The sequence below is a fragment of the Protobothrops mucrosquamatus genome, unplaced genomic scaffold (assembly GCF_001527695.2).
Source record: "Protobothrops mucrosquamatus isolate PMUCROS unplaced genomic scaffold, P.Mucros_1.0 scaffold194, whole genome shotgun sequence".
Classification (NCBI taxonomy): Eukaryota; Metazoa; Chordata; class Lepidosauria; order Squamata; family Viperidae; genus Protobothrops; species Protobothrops mucrosquamatus.
The window spans coordinates 318,416-342,021 of record NW_015386550.1 but is presented as its reverse complement, the minus strand read 5'-3'; the positions used below and the strand labels follow the sequence as shown (position 1 = coordinate 342,021).

Genomic DNA, 23,606 nt, shown 5'->3' with positions numbered 1-23,606 from the left:
TGGGAAAAAATAAAATGTAAAATTTATTTGAAAAAACTAGGATGGCTTTCAACAATGGAAGCATTTGTACATCCAAATCTAGTCAGTCTCGATAAAATATGGACATACAAAAATATTCTAAATTCTGAAGGGAACTTAAAATCCAGGCATGAGATGGAAAATCAGGGCATCGATTTAACATGGTGGTCACATTTACAAATGCAAGTCAGATATGATAAAGATATTAAACAGTATAGATTTTACAAAGAACAGATTATGTTTGATCAGACATTATTAATTTCTGATGAAAAGTTAATTTAAAAAATGTACAATTTCTTATTAAATTTCAAAATGGAAGATGAACAAGTAAAAGAGACAATGATAGTATGGGCAAAGAATTTTGGATATAATATAGACTTAGAAAAGTGGCAAAGTTTGTGGGAAAGAAACTATAAATTGACAATGTCAGCTTCATACAAAGAAAACTTATATAAAATGTTTTATAGATGGCATTTGCCACCAACAAGATTAGCAAAAATGTTTAAAAACATGTCAGATAAATGTTGGAAATGTAAACACAAACCAGGTACTTATTATCATATGTGGTGGACATGTGTTAAAGCACGGAGATATTGGACAATAATACACACTTGGTTAGAAAAAATGTTAGAGAAACACATAGACTATAAACCTGATTTTTTTTAACTAGGTATAATGCCAGAAAAACTTGATAAACAAAGTACATATTTGATTCTACATGTGATAACAGTGGCAAGAATTATATTTGCACAATATTGGAAGAACGAAGAAATACCACCAGAAGAAGAAATAATCAAAAAAATATTAGACTGTGCGGAAATGGACAGACTTACTTTAAGGTTGAAAGAAAAAGAAGAAACAGAATATTTTCAAACTTGGGACCTATTTTATCAATGGTTAGAGAAAAGATTTAGGGATTAGGAATTTAATTCGTATTAGTGAATAAGATACCCACACAACACGTTTTTGTTGAATAATTATTATCGAACTCTGTTTAAAAATAATAATAATAATAATAATAAAACTTTTAAAAAAAAAGAATTACACTTTCCAAAATTTTCAGGAGGATGTCTTATTATGAGTGTACTTTCATTCATGTATGAACATCTTACCCGTGGTTTAGTGAAATCCTTATTCATACACCACTGAACAAAATATTTTGTAGCAGCTTCAATTATCTTTGTATCCTTTTTTTTACAATAAACTCTGATGATCTGCTCTGCAAATTTTTCTGGGAGCAGCTTTGAAACCTTAAAGACATAAATAATTAAAACGCTTAATAACTTCAATGACTTTCCTGATCTTCCCCAAGCAGTAAAACAGAACATTGAAAGCCATTATAAAAGGAGCATCCAGTACAAGCATAATGGAGCTAGGGTAGAAGATTCACCCTTTAAAACTGAATATCATTACAGGCAATTCTCGACGTATTGCTTAGCGACTGTTCAAAGTTACAAAGAACCCACCCCCAAAGGTACTTTTGACCCAGATCTGAAACCGCAATGGCTGTTCTCCTCCCCAGTCTCATATCGTATTTTGGGCACTCAGCAAGTGGACCACATTTACGGCCATTTGCACAATCCCGCAATCACATGACCACGATTTACTCTTTTTTTTTTTTGCCAGCAACTAGCATATAGTTCTGATTCTGGCAAAAAATGGTCCTTGAGGACACAAGTTTTACTTAATGCTTACAGGGTTTGCATTACAATCACAGGGTTCACGTTACAACCGCTACAAATAAAGCATATAAGGAAAAGCTGCTGGAATTGGGTATGTCTAGTTTAATGAAGAGAAGGACGAGGAAGGACATGATAGCAGTGTTCCAATATCTCAGAGGCTGCCACAGAGAAGAGGGAGTCAAGCTATTTTCCAAGGCGCCTGAGGGCAGGACAAGAAGCAACGGATGGAAACTAAGCAAGGAGAGAAGCAACCTAGAACTAAGGAGAAATTTCCTGACAGTGAGAACAATTAACCAGTGGAACTCCTTACCTCCAGAAGCTGTGAATGCTCCAACACTGGAGGTTTTTAAGAAGAGACTGGACAGCCATTTGTCTGAAATGGTATAGGGTTTCCTGCCTGAGCAGGGGGTTGGACTAGATGACCTCCAAGGTCCCTTCCAACTTTATTATTATTATTATTATTGTAAATTCAGATATGGTTATATGATAACTGCATGAATTCTGAACATAATTCTGGGCTCAATTATACTTTTAAATCAAGGACTACCTGTAATATGGTGGCTATTTTCTTAAAACCAATACAATAAACTGGCAAAATCAACCACTCCCATTTTTACTTACTTGTTCTCTTGCAATTTTGACTGCCTGAGTGATGTCATGCTTGCAGTAGAAATGAACATTATTGACGGGGTTCCTTTCTTTCATTCCATAATCCATATCAATAACCTTTATATGGCAAAATCAAAATAGAGCACACTTAACAATTTATATAAATATACTCTAAGAAAGCAAAGTAAGGTATTTTATTTTTAAAAAAGGCTGAGCTTAGTTGTTTTCTTGCAGACATTTTATTACCCAGATTAGATAAAAAGATCAGTACTAAAACTGATAATGATACCTAGTTTGCAAAAAACAACTAAGCTCAGAGAGCACCAAGGAACCCTCTGAGCTACAAATATTCTCCTTTATTGGTAAAAACAAAACCAAAAAAGCACCTTACTTACATCAACAAAAAAATCTTCAGCCTTCAGTTCCACATCTTGAGAAATTGTAATAGGTTTGCATTCAACAATTTCAGCACACAATCTATCATAGTCTTCCTGGAAGGCATAACATTTTTAACTTTTCATTGAGTCAGCAGACAACAGTATTTTCAGAAACTTGATTAATATTTAAAAAAATATTTCAGTTACATATATCATTTACTGCAACAAATATAGAATTGCTATAACATTATATTCTATCTATATAATCTATATGTGTGTGTGTGTGTGTATAATTTTCAAAGCAGTAATTACATCTACATTGGCAAGAGCATTCCGAACACTCTTCAGATGGACTACAGTTGGAGTGAAGTTAATCTCCATTACAAAGAGAAGGCAAGGTTACTATATTTTAGTATTTATTATTTCATGATAAAAACTTATAACAACATTTTCTTGGAAATATACAGTATATAATTGAAATATGGATTTAATAAAAAGTATGGCTCATATGCTCTAACAGCCTCTAAGGTACCTACATTATTAGGATCCTTAAAAGATACAGCACTCTTATGAATGAAAAGCAACAATTCAATTTTACAAAAAGAAAAATAAGAATATTAGTCATATATCTGAACTGCGGAATGAAGAAACATGAAAAATAATTATTAAATACAAAATGAATTTATTGGAAGATACATTTTTGAAAGGAAACTTTTTTGGGGTTTTTTTCCAGTGCCTTGTACCTTATTGAAAGGAAAGTATGGAGTATATGCCTTTTGAGAGTATGTGTGCATGGACAGCAATTTAATTCTATTGCTATTTCCAATAGAAGTTCTGTTGTAAATGGAAAATATCCTACCTAATTCATTGCAAAGGGATTTTTCAATTTTCAAAAACATGTTGTTTCCTGCAAGTACACTACCCAATAATTACCAAAGGCTGCCACCTCTTCTTTTCCTGTGCAACTGGGATGAAAAGGCTCATTCCCATGATTTTCTATGAACACTGAAACATTAGTTCTGATTAGACAATCCTTGCCCTGTTGGGTTATTGTTTCAGAGATATTTCCTTACTTAAACAGAGAAATAAAGTTGGGCAAAAAAAGCAGTCAGAATAGAAGCGACTTTCAATTTCCTACTGCCTTCCCCATTGAGTTTCCTTCTAGGAATCTGTCAAGGAGGATAGGAAATATTTCTCTCTCCCTCCCTCCCTCTTTCCCATTTTCTTCCCTTCTCTTTCAGGTAGGCAGGTAAGAAGCTGCTGCTGAGTGGAGGAGGAAGCAAGGGATTGTGATACTGGCTCAAAAACTGTCATAAGACGATTGAAAATAAAGATCATATTATAGCAGCCACAACTTTCCCAAATTTTATCCCTTGGGAGTCATGGGCCCCAGATTTTGGAAACATTTTGTAAGTTAGCCCATTTGAAGTAACTTGGTTCAGAAATTGTTATCCTATGATGCACCATTTCATCCAATCAAAGGACACAGAGTTTTAATAGTATAGAAATGGAGCACTCAAACTACTAAGAATTCCATTTCACTAAAACACACATAAATGAAACATTCTGAAACAGCAAAAGTTCTACTTTGCACAGATTCATCTGGTGTTCCAATTACAACCTTTTCTGGATTGGGAGACTTTGCTCACAATTACTCATGCCTTAGTCCCCTCCTATTTGTATTACTGCAACATGTAGATGCAGAGAAGAGCAATAAAGATGATTAGGGATCTGGAGGCTAAAACATATGAAGAATAGTTGCAAGAACTGGTCATGTCTAGTGAAGAGAAGGACCAGGGGTGACATGATAGCAGTGTTCCAATATTTGAGGGGCTGTCACAGAAAGGAGGGAGATAACCTAATTTCCAAAGCACCTGAAGGCCAGACAAAGAACAATGGATGGAAACTGATCAAGGAGAGATTCAACCTAGAAATAAGGAGAAATTTTCTGACAGTGAGAACAATCAACCAATGAAACAGCTTGCCTTCAGAAGTTGTGGGTGCTTCATCATGGGAGGCTTTCAAGAAAAGACTGGACAACGACTTATCAGAAATGGTAGAGGGTCTCCTGCTTGAGCAGGGGGTTGGACTAGATGACCCACAAGGTCTCTTTCAACTCTGTTATTCTGACGACTACCCAGAAACTTCAACTGGTTCAGAATTTTTATTTATTATTACATTTATGTGCCACCCATCTTGTCAGTAGAGGCAACTGTGGTGGCACACACAGTGATGAGTCCCCTTAGGGGACTTTTAAATGCTCTTGCTCATCCTTCCCTATTTTTAATGATCCAAATTTCAAAATATTGCCAAACTTTATGAATCTTATGACAGATTTATATTCAAGAATATGGAAAATGAATTATTGCTCCATTATTATAGCTAAGTGAATTCATACAATGAAATGACATAACATGCAACTTAAAAAATTGTCTCTACCTTTTTAATTTCCTTTCCCTCTGGTGGCTGCGTTTCCCCCAAGCACTTAAAGAGATCACGCTGCTGTATTTTACACAGAATTTCCCGTGCATCACTCAGCTCTGGTTCATCAGAATGTAGAATCCTTAAAAAGATTTCATCTGCCACAGAAGCAATATATAAATAATTATTCTCACATATATTTCTATTAAAGATTTCAATAATAAACAATAATGCAAACTAAAAGAAAGAGCGTGAGATCCGCTTTCTTGTCGGGCTGCCAGTGAGCAGCCGAGGCAGCTCCAGACCCCCGCTGCCCCTCCCCCTCCCCCTGCTTCCCTGTGTGGTTGGCCTGTCAGAGCAGCAGCAGCTGCAGATGGGGCCCAGGCCAGGCAAGGGCTTCCTTCCGGCCGTTCCGGGGCCGTCTCCGCCCGCATCAATGGGGCTCTGTGGCTAGTTTGCCATGATGCAGGACAGCCGGCAGGCTGTGGCTACTGACAGACACCATCTGCCCCCATGCGCTCGCTGGCTTCTGTGTGCAGGGGCCGATGGTGTCAGGCAGCAGCTGCCCCGGCCCGTCTTGCCTTGCCTTGCCCCACGGCAATTGCCACCCCTGCCCTGCCTCGCCTCACCCCACAGGATGAGCCTCCAGCCTACCACCCCAGCCGCCAGAGACCCCCTGGATCTTCCCCAACCCTGCCTGGCCCTCACAGGCATCCCTCCCCACAAGCATCATCGAGGTGGCCATGCCCACCCTGGCCGTGCCCACCCAGTCAGCCGTGGCTACCGCAGTCATGCCAACACAGTAAGCCACGCCCACCCAGCACCCAGCAATAAATAAGTGGGTTTTGGGTTGCAGTTTGGGCACTCGGTCTCTAAAAGGTTCGGCATCACTGGGGTAAGATCTTTTTCCTCATTTTCTAATTCTACAAACCCTTCCAAACTATAGATTATATAACTGGAGTACCATCCAAAACAGTAGAGACCTGCAGAAATACCCAGTTTTTGAGACGATTTGCAGTTTCAGTGGAAACATTGTTACAGTATTATAGCACCTTGCTACAAACTGAAACCGGAGAGAAATACTTCTCATATTTAGTGTGATAAGAATTTCTGGCAAACCCACATATTCACCTGTCAGCTTTGTATAGGCTTCCATGTCTTCCAGTGCTGTAGAGATCTGGAATACTTTTCCATCTGAGCCCTTTATTTTGATATGTGGATCAGCCTTTAAAAAGGCATCAGTAATCCTAATATGAAATAGATGATACAAACTGGAAATTATTAAAAACTCTTTTCCAGAAACTCCAGATTTAATTGTACTTAAATATAAACATTTTACCTTCTTCAATGAAATCTACTTTGACAATTATTAAGAGAGAAAGGAAGGAGTTTGTTCATCTGGGCTATATTAGCAGAGAAAAACAGTTAATTGGCTAGAGTAATTTATTAAAAATATTTTGAGAGACCAATGATACTTCTAAGTATATTAACTGCACACAACTTATTTATAAAAAGTACAGCTAAACATCAAGCCTTATTGAAGCAGCATTTCCCTCCCTAATCATGTAGAGATATAACTTCTTCAAATAATATCTTGTTCATTGCAAATGTATGCAGATTTAAAACTATTAAAATGTATATTTTTATAAGAATTGATTTAATCAACATTTCCCACCAGAGTAGATCCTTTCAAACTTACATGGTTTCAATAATGTTGCCAACTTTATGCTGATATGCTCTGCGGTGCAGACAATTTCGTGTGTGGAACATATCATACAAATTTCCAACCTCCTTTTAAAAATAAAAAATATTTATCTTTGTTATTAAAACTATAGCTACAAAACAATACAGCATTGAGAACAGTATTAACCAACTAATTCACAAAAACATCCACTTGCAAAATCTCTGACTCTCTAATTTTAATGGTCAGGGATATATGAAATACTCACTCCAAATGCTCGTTTCTAGATTTACAGAAATGAATTCTGATGACTCTTTTGAAGAAATACGGGATATTTCTGGAACATTTATTATGAATAAAATATTCACTATGTAATGCTATATATCAAAAGTTTAAATTGGTCATCCGATTCATAGCTTCTCATAAGTCTAAGTCTAAAGAGGATCACTCGAACCTAAATGTTTATTATTGCAATCTTACTGTATCAATTTTACCATAGTTCCTCATACTGGAGTTTGTTTTTCTAAATAGTAATGTTTTTTAAAAAAACTGCTCTTGAATAGAGCAATATATAGACTGTATATTGACAATATATTGTATGAAAGTTCTATAAATATAAAATTATTTTAATCAGTGAAAAATTCTCCAACAGTTATTTTTGCAGTTTACATTGCTTTGTTATTTAGATAATTTTTCTATCATTATGTCTTAGATATTTCATCTTATATTTTAGTAGACCCACAAGGCAATATTATATTCAGCATTTAAAATGACAGGTCATGGCTAAAATAGCCAGCACAGTGGAACTGAAGGGCCACGCGGGAGCCCCATCTCCCCTCAAGCCTAGATCTTCCTTCCCTTCAAAGGGAATTTGCAAATCTTAAGTGAAATAAAAGGTGTCACGGGGACACTTCTGACCCTTATTTCTGCTTTGATGATGATGACGACAGCATATATCTGCAAAAAGTTAATAAATAAATAAATAAAAATAAGCCATCCAGCGTCATCTTGAGACAAGATGGGCAGTAAACAAATCTAATAAATAAAATATAGGTTAGAGATTACATAAAGCCTGCTCTTTAAGGCTTTCAGTGCCACTCTTTCACCATTCAATAAACTCACTAACTTTGATAAGCAAAGAGTTAGCTTTCTAATCTTTGGAAGTCAGAATTTAGACTAGTAAGAAATCCAGTTCTAAAATTCTGTATTCTCCTTCAGAAGAACTATAACCTTTTCTTATTCCTGTCGTGTAGTTTGGATAACTGATACCTTTGTGAAATATACAAAATACATAATCTGTCCAAGGGAATTTACCTTGTCACGGGTACAAATATGCATCATATCTTTCACTTGGCACACCCGAGCAAATTTAATGAAGCGCTCATAATCAAAATTGTTTTGAATTCCAAGATGATGACAATCTCTGAGTATATTCCAAAAAGACAAATAAGACCATTCAAATATATTTTTTTTCAAATCTAGTTTGGATTTTATATTTTCTCATGAATATATTTATAATGATTATAATAAATATTATTGCACACAAATTAACATACAGTACTGATTTAAAATATTATTTATGGAAAGCAAAACAGTAGTAAAATTATTAAACCAAAATAGACGATGAACATGAAAAAGGTCAATAATGTATTTCAACATTCTATAGCGATCAACATTTTTAATGTTCATTTATTTGATTTTAAAGTCATAGTTATCATCTGACCAACATTCTTTCTCATTTTCCACCATATTTTTTTCTACTATGAATTATAGATCCACAGGAATCATTTCACTCAGAAAAACATCAAATGTGGACTGGTGAGGATGCTTATTTTTACTCAGCTTCCTCTACAGCTTTCTGATATATTATTCTGCAGAATCAATAGAAAGAGTGCTACTGGTCGAGATATTGTAGAGGTGGAATGAAAATAATTGAAAATTTCCATTTGTACTGATATCAACCTACTTTACACAGAACTAAATTTGGTACCAACGTATTGGCTTATCAAAGATTTCTCAAAATGATCCAATTAATAACTTAATTTCTTATTTATTTATTAAAATACATGACAAAGCTTGAGGTAAAACTGAGCTAAGATCTAGCCCATTTCTTGCCCACTCTTGATATATATGAATAGAGTTTGGTATTTCTTGCCCACTCTTGATATATATGAATAGAGGAGGGATACCACATTAGGTTATTTATTATTTCTATGTATGCTTGCCTTTACATCAAGATGACTAACAATCTAAAATAATACATAATAACATACAAAGCATAAAAACATTTAAAATCATTGATAAAATTCAAGGAGTCTAACTGCAAAGAAAAATACATTCCTATTCTTTTAGAAATGGAAAAATTTCAGTTTGTTGAAGGTGTTGTAGGCAAAACTCTTCCAATATCACTTCTAAAAATGTTTTCAAGTCCGATAAATAGTAACGTTTCCATACCTGGCAAAGTAGTCCCATTTATCAACGTCAATGCCACTTGTTTTGTTAGCCACTATTTCGTAAAGAAAACTCTTTTTTTGGGAACGACCATGATAGGGCCACTGAATGAGAAGGACAAAAATGTAAGCAAATACTGTCTTCTAATCAATAATTTTTACCTATTTCATGGTGAAAATAAATTACAATGGAACCAAGATTTTTCAGCAGTACCTTTCCAAAGTTTTATAAATGCTGCAGCAAATTAATTCCTATAATCAGTATTTTATGAGCCATGATGGTGCAGTGGTTAGACTGGAGTATTGCAAGCTTACTCTGCTCATATTGCCAGGAGTTCAGTTCCTTCAATCCTGATGGGCTCAAGGTTGACTCAGCCTTCCATCCTTCTGAGACTGATAAAATGAGGACCCAGATTGTTGGAGGCAATATGCTAACTCTGTAAACCGCTTAGAGACTGCTGTAAAACACTGTGAAATAGTATATAAGTCTAGGTGCTAAATCTAAGTGCTATTTTAATCATAAAGAATTAAAAAGCGGGCAGCCCTAGCCCGGCCCATGGAGGCGAGGGGGGGGTGAGGCAGCAGCAGTGGTGGGAGAAGGGCGTCAGCAAGAGGCAGGACAGTAGTGCAGTGTCGGCATTGGGGCCAGGGCATCAGTGCAGTATCGGGATGGACGGGGGGGGGGGGGGGGACAGCGGTGACTGTCCACAACAGTCTCAGTTTTTTATGTGGCCCTTGGGAAAATTAATTGCCATCGATTATAGATGTATTCCATAATTATTCCCATTGCTGTACGATGCCTGATTTAAAAAAAAGTTTTGCATTTATATAGAGAGTTTATATATGTGCCCTAGTGGGTGTCTTAATTCTGTATGACATTTCAAAAATTTCTTAGAAGCCTTCCCTCATTTCTGAGTTCAGTTTTTAATTTTGTTTAAAGTAATATTTATCTATTTTTTGAACAGGATTGAAAAAACATTTATGCATTTATTCTAATGATAGCTCTAAACATGTCAGCAAGCAGCATCTTCCACCCTCAGAAATGTCAAGACTAAGCCTGAGCCTTTCTGCACGCAACCGTTTGCTGTCCTACTGACCTCTTGCACCTTACTTATTAAAATAAGTAACTAACAGAAACTAATGACCTTGCCTTTTGCCTCTTTCCTCTTTTGATCCCAGTTCATTCTAGTAAACTGCACATTTAGATAAGATCCAGGGATATGAAAAATGGAACTCACCTTTTCAACCCCCCTTTTATTCTCAACAGGACTTGCTATCTGTTCTTTGATAAAATCCATGTCTTCATCCAACTTGAGACCATAATATTCCATTTTTGACCTTAGCTTATTGGAAGTGATTAAGTGTTCAAGCATCTGAACAGAAGCCTGCTCATGCTGTAAATATAGATATATATGTGTTAAATCACTTTTTTTTAAGCGTACGGCATACATAGTCAGGGGAGTCTACAATGCTCTGGCAGCTACTTCATTTTATTCACGCATGCATGCTATTCACGGGTACACTACAGGGGGCAAACTAGCTTTGCCCCAGCTGGCTAGTAGCTTTTGGTGGATGTCGGGTCATATAGGCTTTCTTCCACTGACTTTGCCTTGCAACTGGGCAGGTTCAGCGCCGGCTCCCACATGGAATGCTACTAGTTTTTCCCACTGGAGTGATATCTACTTATCTACCGGCATTTATACATGCTTTCAAACTGCTAGGGTGGGCAGGAGCTGGGGCAAATGATGGAAGCTCAGTCTGTCACGTGGTGTCATGGGTTTGAACAGCCAGAGTGCCGACCATTTCTGACCAACAAACCCAGGGTCATTATGCTGCTGCACCACCACACCCCCTTATGTTAATCACAATATAAACTATCAATCAATCCAGCATAATTAATATTTCTGCTTAAATCTCCACTATGATTTAAATTTGGCTTATGAATCCCAGCTATTTTGGAGGTAATTTGCTATAGTTTTAAGGTTGTATGTATTGCAAACAATATTTACAGTTACTGCAGTTATTGTTGCTTGTCTATCCATTCAGGGAATAAGCAGCAATAAAATACTTGCTCCTACAGGTAATTGTCGACTTACGACAAATCATTTAGTGACTATTCAAAGTTACGACAGAGTCTCCAAAAGCTACGGTTTCTCTTGCTGTCTTTGACCAGAATGCTAATTTTTGCTGCCTTCAAAAGAGTGACTTTTGTCTTTCAGAAACAGATGGAAAGATTGTCTACAACACAGTCCTTTCAGCCATCCCAAGAAGGTTCTGCACCGATTTGCACTCTGATTCATGTGACTCTGAGGATACAGATAAATGCCCAACTAGCCTCAAGAACTCTCAGACCGCTAATGATCAACCCTCAGAGTGCTAACAACCAGATGACTGCAAAGAATATAAAATCCTTCCATTCCCCACCATTCAGTCAGAACTGAAGAAGTTTCTTGGATGAGAAGCAAAACATTTTCAAGAAAAAAATCCAAGAAAGTCTGGTTGCCTTTTGGAAAAGCATCTTTGGGACAACCATGACTTGGATGATTGAGAATCTCCATGGACATATCTCATTTACAATACATATAAATTTAATAAATAAAATAAAATAATACCCACTTTCCATTTTAATCCCGGGCAAGCAAGTGGAATGAATCCTCCATCAAACATCAAACCATGACTTGGATGATTGAGAATCTCCATGGACATATCTCATTTACAGTACATATAAATTTAATAAATAAAATAAAATAATACCCACCTTCCATTTTAATCCCGGGCGAGCAAGTGGAATGAATCTTCCATCAAACATATGTGAAAATGGTCCATGACCTAAAAGTAAAGATTGTGCAATTAATCTTTGTGGCAGAGTTAAGATGTATTTGTGTATTTTTAAACACATATAGATATACTACTCAAATGTTCCTCAAATTATTGAGGTATTACTAAATTACAGCCGAAGTATTCACTTATTGTGTACTGAACCTGAATTGGTAATTTTTTAATCCACTCCCTCTCTCTCTGATTTATACTAGAATTAAAATTTAAGTTTCTAACAGTTTTCAAAATACCGGTATTTTAATTGCTTGTGTTGAAAAAACTGTGTTGAAATAAGTAATTTAATTTATAGAGTAGAACTTTAAAAGTTAAAAGCAATATTAAGCCAAAGAAACAAACTAGAAATCAAAGAAAGTGGCATGTTCTTCCTGTTACATTATTCAAAACATGGTTTGTAATCAGTTCCTAAAAACAGAAAAACCTTAGCATTTGGACTTATATTTGTGCTAATTGATAATACACAAGATTTATCTTTCTAACAACTGCACTGCATGTAAAAATTATATTTAGTTTTCCTTTCACAGAATAATTATGCTAAACTATTGCCAGAGTTCCCAAGGCAAGATCTTCCTGCCTTACCTTTCTTTTAGATGTTTCTAAATATTAACATTAAAATGAATAATATTTAAAAAGTTGATATGCTGTGAAGCAAAACAGTGTCATTAGAGTCATTTAAAGAATTATTTCTGTAAATATCTCAGAATTCAACACAAAAATGGTGGCTGGCTGCAACTTAGGTCTTTGTTATAAATGAACCGAAAGTAATCTGGGACCTGAAGGGAGGCAGCCTGAGGAACTAGACAGGAACTAGCAGGAATGCATTAATGAAGTAAAACATGGTAATAACACTCCTGACAAATTCAACTGCTGGTCAGTGACTGTGATAAAAGCTATCTATCCTGTAAATTTTACAGCTACCTGCACAAAATAATGACAGCTAACTGGGGCTAAAAATAAGGTTTGCTACTGTAGAGATCAAGCAAAGTATAATCTTTCAAAATATAATCTTTTATGTATAATCAATCTTTCCTGTATAACATAGCCCAGCTATTGTTCATTTATTCCTGCTTGCTTTCTGTATGTGCTCCATTGTATTCTAAATTGTGCTAATCAAAGAAAATGTTTCTGTTACTTTAAATTGTGTTGATCCAAGAGATAGAGAATCTGCAACACTTCGTTCTTTTTCCACCCCCTTTTTCTCCTTGTCTCCTCTTTTGCTCTTCTGCTGAGGATCCAGGCTCAGCTGGAAGAAGTAACAACTTATGTTTCTGGACTAATGGCCAGCTATTAAGCTATTGTGTATTCAGACCGAGCTAGAATAGATAAGGAAATTCAAAGGAACTTTTTAGACACGCAGGAACTTTGTCATGTGTATTAGTTATAAAAAGCAGAATTTTTCTGATTAGGTTGTTCTTACTCTCCTCTGTCTCACAGCAGTGCATGCGTGTGACAAGAGATTGAGACACCCAGTTTATTCCTTTGATCAAAAGAATAAACCTGTGTTCTTTTCAGTTGCCTTGTGTTCAGAGTCTCATTGGGATTTATTAGGATTCTGAGCTAAAAACCTTACACTACTATAAGCTTACAGTAAGTATATATATCCAAATAAAGAATGGCACAAAGCTAACAACAACAACAAAATAAATTATTTTGACTCTAAAGCTCTAATCATCGACAGCAGAAATATACTCCTGTGGATGTACAGCTCTATTTGTTTTAGCATACTTAACAGGATTGGCCTTGTGACCTTCTATCTCTCTCATAGGATTTGGGAAAGACTATCACCCCACATAAATTACTTCTGTGTGCCATCAGTTGGTCACATTCCATTGGTGGAGAAGCACTGAATTACCACATCTCTACAGCAGATAAGAGTCAAAATAACAAATTCTAGTTGAGACATTTCATCATTAAATTGACTTTTGTAAACCCTTTGTACACCTTAGCCACCTCAACAACTGCATTTTAAATATTGATACAGTTTACATCACATTAATATTTATTTATTCTTTTGTATAGAAATTGACTCACCTGTCTCATGTTGAATGCAGTATTTTATAATTGTACCCTATTCTTTTTCCACAAGCATGAAATCTGTCCATTTTCCTATCTCAGGGCCAACATACATTTTATCAAGTGAATGCAGAAGTTAATACAGTTGTTAAGACTTCTGGTTTGCCAACGCGGCCGCCATGGACGTCGGGAAGGCAAGCTCCGTCTTCCGCGTCCAGTTTCGCATTGCTGGGGGACCCTGGAAAGGGTCAAAAGTCACCCTGTAGGGGTGACCAGCAAGGAGGGGATCCCCGCTTGATCGCAGAAGAGCGGTAGCCCTTCCTCTTGATCAGGGGCAGCCCTCCAAACCGGCGGACGAAAGACCGGCCATAGCAGACAGCCGAAGTCATACTTACCACCAGGCAACTATAAAGCAGCGCGGATGAGACTGGGTGAGATCTACCTCTCTCTCTTATTCTATCTATTTTTTTATCTGCAAAAGCTGCTTAAAGTACTTTCCCCCCTGTGGAGAGGGAAGTTAGATTTTACCCCTCCCTCCAGAAACAACGGCAACTGACTATCCAGAGGAGTTTAAAAACATTGCGAGAATAATCTGATCCTAATTGGAATTTTACTTTTTCAAGTTTGTGGACTAAAAGAATTTCTATCGTTACTGAAGATCTGGGTGTTTACTTATAAAAAAGAAGCAAAATTGAAAAGATTATAAGAATTTGGAACTTAAAAGAAAAATTTTAAATGGTAGAGGCGACATCTTGTGGCTAAACCTGACATTACAACTTGTTATTTCTTAAAAGAGACTTGGCCAGCAGCCCAGACAATTGATAAGAGCTATATAACCTTGAGAAGCCCAGGTGTGTTCCATACTCAGTGACAAATTTTTTTTTTTCTGTATTCTCTGATTGCAAAGCTTTTAACCTAATACACTACAAAGAGAATATGGATGAAGGCCAGGAACAGATTCTTTTTATGTTGAAAGGAATTCATCAAATTATTCTAACAGCTACTGATGAAATAAGAGGTTACAGAAAAGAACAAGATGTCAGCCCAGAGATACGAACTCGAACTTTGATTACAACTAAAAAATGAACTACACAGAATACAACAGAAAAAGTAGAACAATTAAATATTATGACAGAAGACTCAATTGATCAACAAATACAGTCAATGGAAAATCCAGAAAAGGGACTGACAATATGGAAAAGGGAAAAGACTTTCTACATAAATCAGAAAAAAACTGAGGATCAAGAAGAAGAACAGACTGAAGAGAAGATAAACAATTCAGGACAACTACGTCGAGATGGAAAAATAGAGAGATGATTTGTTAGTCCTCTCAAAAAAATGGCGACCGGATAGTTTTTTCTACGTCAAACAATATACATAATAATAAAGGGAGATTTATTTGATGATTCAAAAGCACGGACATGGAAGGCGATTTGGCAAAGAAAGAAAGCTAGAATAAGACTGAAGAAAATTGGGGTTTTGACTTACTAGTGAGAATTAGAATATACTCAAATAGATAAAATGTGTACTTTGAATACTAGATATTGTAATGAGTGGAGATAAAGAAAACTTTGGTCATTTAAAACTTGGAAGTATAAATATTAACAGTTAAATCTGAATGTTGATTTGCTTATAAAGGTTAAATGTAAAGGTAATTAAGATAGATATAAGCTAAAAATTTATCGATGAATGTAATAAATATGTTTTTATTTAGTGGCAATAATAAAAATTATTAGCTTAAATATGAGATAGTAGATATTAAGAGAAAAAAGAGAGGAAGTATTACATGTTGAAATAACAGAAATTTTGATTACTAAATTTAAGATATTTGGAAATTACTAAAAAATAAGAATATTATATTGTATTATTGATTAGTTGATGTAAGATGGTGAGAACTCAAATAGATAAGACGTGTATCCTGAACATTAGATCCTGTGATGAATTGTGATAAAGGGAATTGGGGTTATTTAAAACTTGGAAATTATAAATATTAAACGTTAAATTTAAACATTAATGGGAAACTAAAAATTGGGAAAAACTAATCACGACAGTGATTGTCGAAAAAGATTGAATGTTAAAACAACTAAGATATGTATAAACAAAAATTATTGATAAATGTAAGAAAGTTACTTTTATTTAAGCGATATAAACAAGAATTGTATTAATTTAAATATGAGACAGTATATACTAAGGGGGAAAGAGAGGAATTATTTAATGTAATAGTTTGAGATCTGTACTAAAGATATTTGTATGTTATTGAATTATTGATCAACTCAGCCGCCACATTGCTTTTCAAATATTTAAATGTAAAATTAGAAAATTAATAAAAATTGTTCAAAAAAAAAGAAGTTAATACAGTTGTTAAAACTGCCACAAGAAATAGTTTGAAATAGTATAAAATGTATATATACATATTACTTATTAGCAAAAAGATTACTTACCCAAATCATGACAAAGTCCAGCAATCTGAACACAGAGAACATCCCTTTGATCAATATTCAGTTCTGGTTGTCGTTCTTGCAACGCCTGCACCAAACGGCCTGCGAGATGACTAACACTTTTCCAAAAAGGAAAGAAATTATCTTTTCTGTGGCTTGAATTTAAGATTTATAAATAAAATGGGAATTTAAGTTACAAATGTAATGCAATTATGAACTGCTATAAGGCTTATTTAAATTCTGAATTTCAATATTATAAGATAGTAGAGAATATTTCATATTAAAAGATCTTTGTTTTGAACAATTAAATCTTCCTCATGCATCCACTTAATGTCAAACAAGGAAGATTTTTTTTTAAAGGAAGAAAACAATATCTGCGTATTCTTGCCTGTATTTTATATACACTATGTAGAGGCAAGTTTTCTTTGGCTCAAGCAGAAATTAAGAAACGTTTTCCTCTCTGTTTATTTTTTGCATGGAGCATGGAAACCCTACAATACAGAAATTCTCTCTACACAAATCCCAGTTTTATTAATGGTATTCAACATAATAAACTGCATTATATTCAAGATACTAGCTATATAAGTCAAGTAGTCTTTCTTTTCAACTACAATTATTACTGGTGATTCCCAAGGTTTATGAAAAAATACTATGTATTGTAAATTTTAAGTATAGTTAAATATGCAGCATCATAAAGCAAAATTTAAATATAAAAATTTCTATCAATGGAAAACATATAGCAGGAACTGGTTGTTTTAAAAACTTCAGTAGAATCTTTTTACTTATACAAAGGCAATTCCTATGTATAAACAAGTAAACAGTACTCCTTACCCAAGAGAATGTTCAAAGCGATTGTGTGATGCTCCTGGGAAAACATAATAAGTGCCACCCAACTGTTTAATATATCGTAGACGCTGAAATTGAGGTGTGTCAATAATGCAAACAAGAAGAGGATGCATTTCAATATGACCATGGATTGGATCATTAAATACCTGGAAAAAGCAAAACAAAAATTTAAAATATCCGTTAATCAATGATGAATGTTTCAATGAAGAATAAACATTGCCTTTTTCTAATTCTAAAAAATTAAGATAAACACAGGATAATTAAAAGCCCCTGACTAACAAGTAACAAGTAGCCCAAATGAAAATCAACTGGGACAAATTCATCACCCATATAAAACAAAAGTTGAAAAATCTGGAGTAATGATTTTAATACTTGTGTGGAAAATGAAAATATTGGCTATTGTTCTTCTATGCAAGGTTTAGGCCCAGGTAAACTAAATCAGGCCTCATGGAAAAAGTATTGAATCAAAGTTTGTGCTATGCTTAATTTTGCAGTTTGCAACTGTACTTTACTTAATATGATTTTGCTAAGCTTGCTTGTTTCAAATATATTTAGAACATAAGGACTGGAACAGTAAGATATAGGGAACTGAAAGTAGCTGATGGATGCAGGTTCAAATGTACACGAGTATGTGGAAAGTTATGTTCAGCAGAGGGTCAGAAGGAAGTCAGAAGGAAGTCAGCAGAAAATCAGCAGAAAGTATAAGATTGCTGACCATCTGTCTACAGTCTTAGGACGGGAAAGGGTATAAAGAGTTGAGATTGGACCTGATTGTTTTGCCATTGGCCTATCGCAGTCCTTATTGGAATTGCTATGTCATTGGACCTCATTGCAATGAGTTTTTTACGTAAGTGATGTTGTGTTATTATGTTTGCTATGTTCCAAATTATTAGCAAAATAAACCTCTGAATCTTAAAGTAAGAATTATTGTTTTGTGTTGCTGTCTCTTGTCTTTTTCATTGGGTTTTTCCATGACACTCGCTATTATCTTTCTTCCGCCATTCTACTATAGATGGCTACTCTCTTACCATCTTGAAGAGATTTGGGGTAGAAAATAAAGCCTGTAGATAAAGGAGGATTTTTTTTAAAGTTATCTGTTTTAAGAATATTATGAAAATTCTTATGGAAGGGATGGACCTCGGTGTTTTGTTTTTTTTTAAAAAAGCAGGGAATTTTAACTTTCCAGATTTTCAGTTTTATCATTGGGGTAATCTAAACTTCCATTTCATCACAGAATTTAAGTAATTTAAAAAATAATATAGGCATACTTAGAAAGTTAATATTTGTCCCCCTTCATATTCTGGAAAGATCTTGGTTCTGCTTTTACTCAAATATCTGTTGCCCCCCTTTCTTGCATTAGATGTTATAAGACATATTTGGATGCTACTGGGAAGGAAGCTTAAATCAGATCTTGATTATCGGGAGAAATTGACACTTTAACATAACTCCAGTTTGAGAACTACAGGTAATAAGTGATTATTTTCCAGCAATAATCTTCCCTGTGTTCAAAGTTTCATATATGATTAAATAACTGATCTTCTGCTTAACTTTGTTCTGGTTATGTGGGATTTTTTGCTTTATTATAACGATTTATTATGTGCTATCAGGTCAATGCCGACTTTTAGTGACCATATATTTTTTTCAAAGCCACTGTCGTCAACATAGTCTTTTAATTCTTCCAATGGTAAAGCCTTGCTGTTGGTCAACTTCCTTTCCTCTTTACTTCCATCCTTCCCAGCACTGTAGAGTTTTCCAGAGAGTTAGGTCTTCCCATAATGTGTCTGAAGGATGACTTCAGTCTGATCATTTGTGTCTCAAATGAGTACTCTGAGTTGATTTGTTTGATGATCCATTTGTAAGATTACCATGTATAAAGGAGGAGGTTATAAGTTTTCCAAGCAAAAATATCAAATTAATGAAATAACTACTTGTTATTCTAGTTGTTAGAATACACTAAATTAAATGTTCAAGGACACACAGAGGCATGGAAGAAATTAGCATATCCAGTTGATGAACATCAGTGAAAGACAACTTCAGCATCTGTTGGCTATTATTTTTATCATTTTAAGATTATAGTTAATTTAACAGAAAGTATAATTTTTTGCTGGATATCTATATATCCTTTCAGAAAGAATGTAATGTAATATCAGCTAAACATTGGAGATGCATAATTCAAAATACAACATTGGTTCATGCAATCCTTTTCCATTGAAAGGGCTGAAAGGATTAGCTGGTAACATCACCATTGCCCAGTTGGGGGCTCCTTTCATGTCCCCATTAATGTGCCCACCAAAATGGTACCTATCTATTTGTGATTGCTCGCTTTCGAACAACTAGGTCACACAACAGCATTCGGGTCTCAAACTCAGACTATACATCAACCCAGAGTCCTAATCATCAAGATCCTATGATTCATATGATATGGCCTTCTGTTATAGAGACTTCATTTTAAACAACTGTTATTTCACACATTTTGTTTCAAAGTTGAATTTTATAGATACTAACATTCTTTTGAATTATATAACAATGATTTGGAAATTAATGGGCAGACAGAAAACAGACCAGGTGGTTTTACAATTGTAAAACAACACCTAAACAAACATATAAAAATGAAAGCATCTCTATTCTCTACCACTGATGCAATATCTAAAGACTTCTGTTATATTCTAATAAGCATTTTATAACCAGGTTAAGTATTAAAATTATATAATATTACAGCAAGACTAATTTTGTTTGGTATCGTCCTTTTTCAACATACATAATAAATAAGAAATTGTTCTCTCACTTTTGTTATATCAGTTTGACTTTGAGCCAGTTGGCGCACACAAATTAGCAGCTTCTCTTTCACTCCTACAGCTCTGAAAATAAAACATATAATGTAACTTAAACAATTATTCGATATTTTATTTAGTAATGAACTTAGTAGCAGTTAATTTAGCTTCCATATTAAGACAAGAATTTTTACAGAAATTTTTAGTAAAATGTCTTCTGGCAGAAAGTGATGGTGATAAATCACTGATTTTTAAAGGATAACTTCATGAACAAAAAATACATTTATTCTTATTTTAAATAAAATAAAATAGATTTAAATATTTTATTTAAATAAAATAAAAATAGATTTACATTTCCACATTAACGATTAATGAGAACATATACAAATATTTCATTTTCTCATTTCACCCGGAGCAATGTTCTGCAGATTTTAGCTATAAAATGGCATGCATACTATATCTTTATTTACATCCTGCAAGCAAAGCAGTATCCATTATTAGGATACGTTATAGTAGTGTTAATTCAAGGATACAGGGCACCCCTAAACCACAATGACAAAAGCAATAATCCTTTGGCAGAAGTCAAAAGCTTCTTAGTGTGACTTAGGGCTGCAAAGACCTGCACAACTTTGATTAGGGCCACAGTTCTTATCAAAAAGGATACAGATAAAAGAAATAAGGAAGGTTACAAGGATCAAGTGAAACAGACAACAGGGTACAGGAAACAGAAACAGGACATAAAGTTAGAAAATAAAGAAAGGAACATAGTAAGAACATAAATAGCATTAAAAGGACAAAACAATATAAGACAATAAGATAAAATATATAGTAAGATAAATTCTTATTAAAAGTAAGACATTACTAACAATAAAAGATAACACAATGCTATATCATCAGGGAAAATCTTTATTTTGTTATTCACTAAGAAAAGTTGCTTATTGTATATTTTTATTATAATAAAAACATTTGCTAGTATACTGTTGAGTTTGTGTTATCCTTGAAATTATGACAGCATGTAACAGAGAAACCTGTCACAATGTAGACAGTGGTATTCCATGTTTGTTATTTTGGATAAATGATTTGTGAACTAGCTGTCTATCAACACAATGGAAAGACAAACTTATATCATTGTGTGTGGGCAGGGTATAAGCAAAGTTTAAAAACAGGTTTTAAAATGTTTTGGTATGTATTATGTTTTCATTTTATTTTGTTTTTGTTTTTGCTTGTATTTTTGCTTTTTTATATCTTCCGTTTTTTTTGTTTACCAAGGCAATATAAAAAATCTTCCTAAAATCAGCTTCTGAAAACTAAAGTCACTTCAGTATATTATACTATTCAGGCAAACAATAATAATGCAAAACCAAAGAGCTCTGCAGATGCAGAAGACATACAATTCTTATAATTCTTTCAATTTGAATAAATAAAAAAGTTGCTTACCGAATTCCCATTTTTTCAAGATGAGATTCAGTGAGATATGGCACAGTTGAACCGGTTATTTTATGTTCTAGGGAGTTAAATACATACACTTTAATATTTCTTTCTGAAATTATCATTTTGAAATTATTTGGGAGGTTACAGGACTACAATTAATGAATATACATTAATAACCCTGAAATATGTACAGTATTGCTTTGATTCATGCAATCATACATTCTTCAGAGAAGCCATGAAAATATAAAGTATGAAGAGGCTACTAATCCATGTTAATAGTGTCTTGAGAGCCAGGCAACATAAATATTTAATAAATTATTAGAATTAAAGGCACAGATATCCTGTAAATTAATTCTTCATGTTATTCTAACAGAGTGATTCTTCTTGTTCCATAAATATAGGAAAAGCTGAATATTGCATTTACCCTAGAATAAATTAGCATAACCAGAGGACCTCCAATACACATTGCAAAACTTCCTTGTGGATACAGGAAGGAAGTTACATAGTAAAGAATATGGTCTTACCAGTGCCCTGAAGATTTGCTACTTGCAAAGTAGTTTGATCTTGCCTACTTTAATTTCTTTCTTCTGAAATGTTGACTTGCCAGTTATTAAGTATTAGGATATTTTACTACAGCATTACTGTCAGACCTGCCACAAATTTAAACCTCTAAATACAAATGATCCTTGGCTCCATTTGTTGAAAAAGATATAATTTTATTAGAAGTCAAGTGCACTACAGTAGTGCATAGCCAGAACTGTGAATCGGGCACTAAAATCTCTAAGTTCAACTTTTCCCTCCCTTAGCTGCCTCCCATTGCCCACCCCTGTGTGACCAGTAAGGTTCAGGCAGGATGTTTTCGTAATGGTCAATCCAAGCACTAGAAGGTATGCAGCTGGTATGCCAGGTGACCTTGAAGCAGAATCTCAAAGAGATACAGCATTCACTTTTGTTTTGCCCCTTGCCTTCCCCACCTCCCCATAGTACATGGCAGTCTCCTATTGTATTTTAGCAAAGGACAAGCAAGCATTAAGGTGGCAGCTGACAATTACAGTTTTATTAAGATTCTGAAACCATGTTATCATTTTGTTTCTTAAGATATTGTTGGCCTTCTTACTTTTCACAAGCCTTAAAGATAGCTTACCCAAGGAAATAAGATAAGGTATGCATTCACAGGATAGCTTCACTTTAGATAAATGTATTCTCAGTAAAGTTAGAGGCCCTAGTAAGGACAGGTGATTGAATAAGGGAGTGATATTTTATAGGAGGGTTGATTATAAGGTGTATAATGTGTGCTGAATGGATGAGGGGGGCTCTGCAGTTATCACTCTTGAAAAATAAAGTACTTAATTTCATGCCTGTTGTTTCTTTGATCTCAATTCATGACAAAATTGTTAAGGAATAAAATGCCAACACAATTTAGCCTAGCTGTCTCCCATCCCACACTTGACCCTGGTTAGTTTCCAACTCGGCAAGCCACCATCTGCAAAATCTCTATTGTATTGCCCAGTGTAATTATTTTTATAGCCAAACTCATAAAAATTATACTTAAAATCCTACAGATTGGTCAGAAGTTAATATAATTATCATCATAATACATTTTAGAAAAACTTCAGTTTAAAATGTGATAAATTTGAACACTGACAGAGCAAGCCACTAGAATATAAACTGACAGCAAACCGCACTCCTTACTAGCACTGTAGTTATCTAGTTTGGGTAATGAAATGTCTGCAAGAAAACAAGCAAGTTCAGAAAGCACCAAGGATGCCTCAGATAAATTTGAATTATATTTTCTAGCAATTCATTTCTAGAATCACATTTTTACAGATATCACAGATATAATAAGTAAAGATTGCCTGTATGTAAGCAAAACTGGACATCAGTTTTAAACTTAATATATCACCTGTGGCTTGTAGGATTAGGCTACAAAAAATCACTAATAGCTCAAACTCACCCAGTGAAGAACCTCATAGCAAACAGAGTTCAACTTAAGTTCCAACCGCCTAATCCACTTACCTAAAAGCTCTTTATACT

At 34.6% G+C, this 23,606-nt stretch overlaps 1 protein-coding gene across 1 annotated transcript in view; it reads right to left on the bottom strand.

Moving 5' to 3' along the window:
- SAMHD1 (SAM and HD domain containing deoxynucleoside triphosphate triphosphohydrolase 1) overlaps nt 1-23,606 on the bottom strand; it is a 33,158-nt gene that overhangs the window by 1,236 nt on the left and 8,316 nt on the right. Inside the window, exons 2-15 of the mRNA XM_015813781.1 lie at nt 21,579-21,645; nt 20,156-20,228; nt 17,356-17,516; nt 16,528-16,643; nt 11,997-12,067; nt 10,477-10,632; nt 9,243-9,343; nt 8,103-8,211; nt 6,807-6,898; nt 6,239-6,354; nt 5,126-5,265; nt 2,705-2,800; nt 2,322-2,426; nt 1,131-1,268 (exon numbers count right to left, since the gene is read on the bottom strand). Coding sequence (XP_015669267.1) covers nt 1,131-1,268; nt 2,322-2,426; nt 2,705-2,800; nt 5,126-5,265; nt 6,239-6,354; nt 6,807-6,898; nt 8,103-8,211; nt 9,243-9,343; nt 10,477-10,632; nt 11,997-12,067; nt 16,528-16,643; nt 17,356-17,516; nt 20,156-20,228; nt 21,579-21,645 — 1,541 coding nt within the window. The remainder of the gene's footprint in view (nt 1-1,130; nt 1,269-2,321; nt 2,427-2,704; nt 2,801-5,125; nt 5,266-6,238; nt 6,355-6,806; nt 6,899-8,102; nt 8,212-9,242; nt 9,344-10,476; nt 10,633-11,996; nt 12,068-16,527; nt 16,644-17,355; nt 17,517-20,155; nt 20,229-21,578; nt 21,646-23,606) is intronic.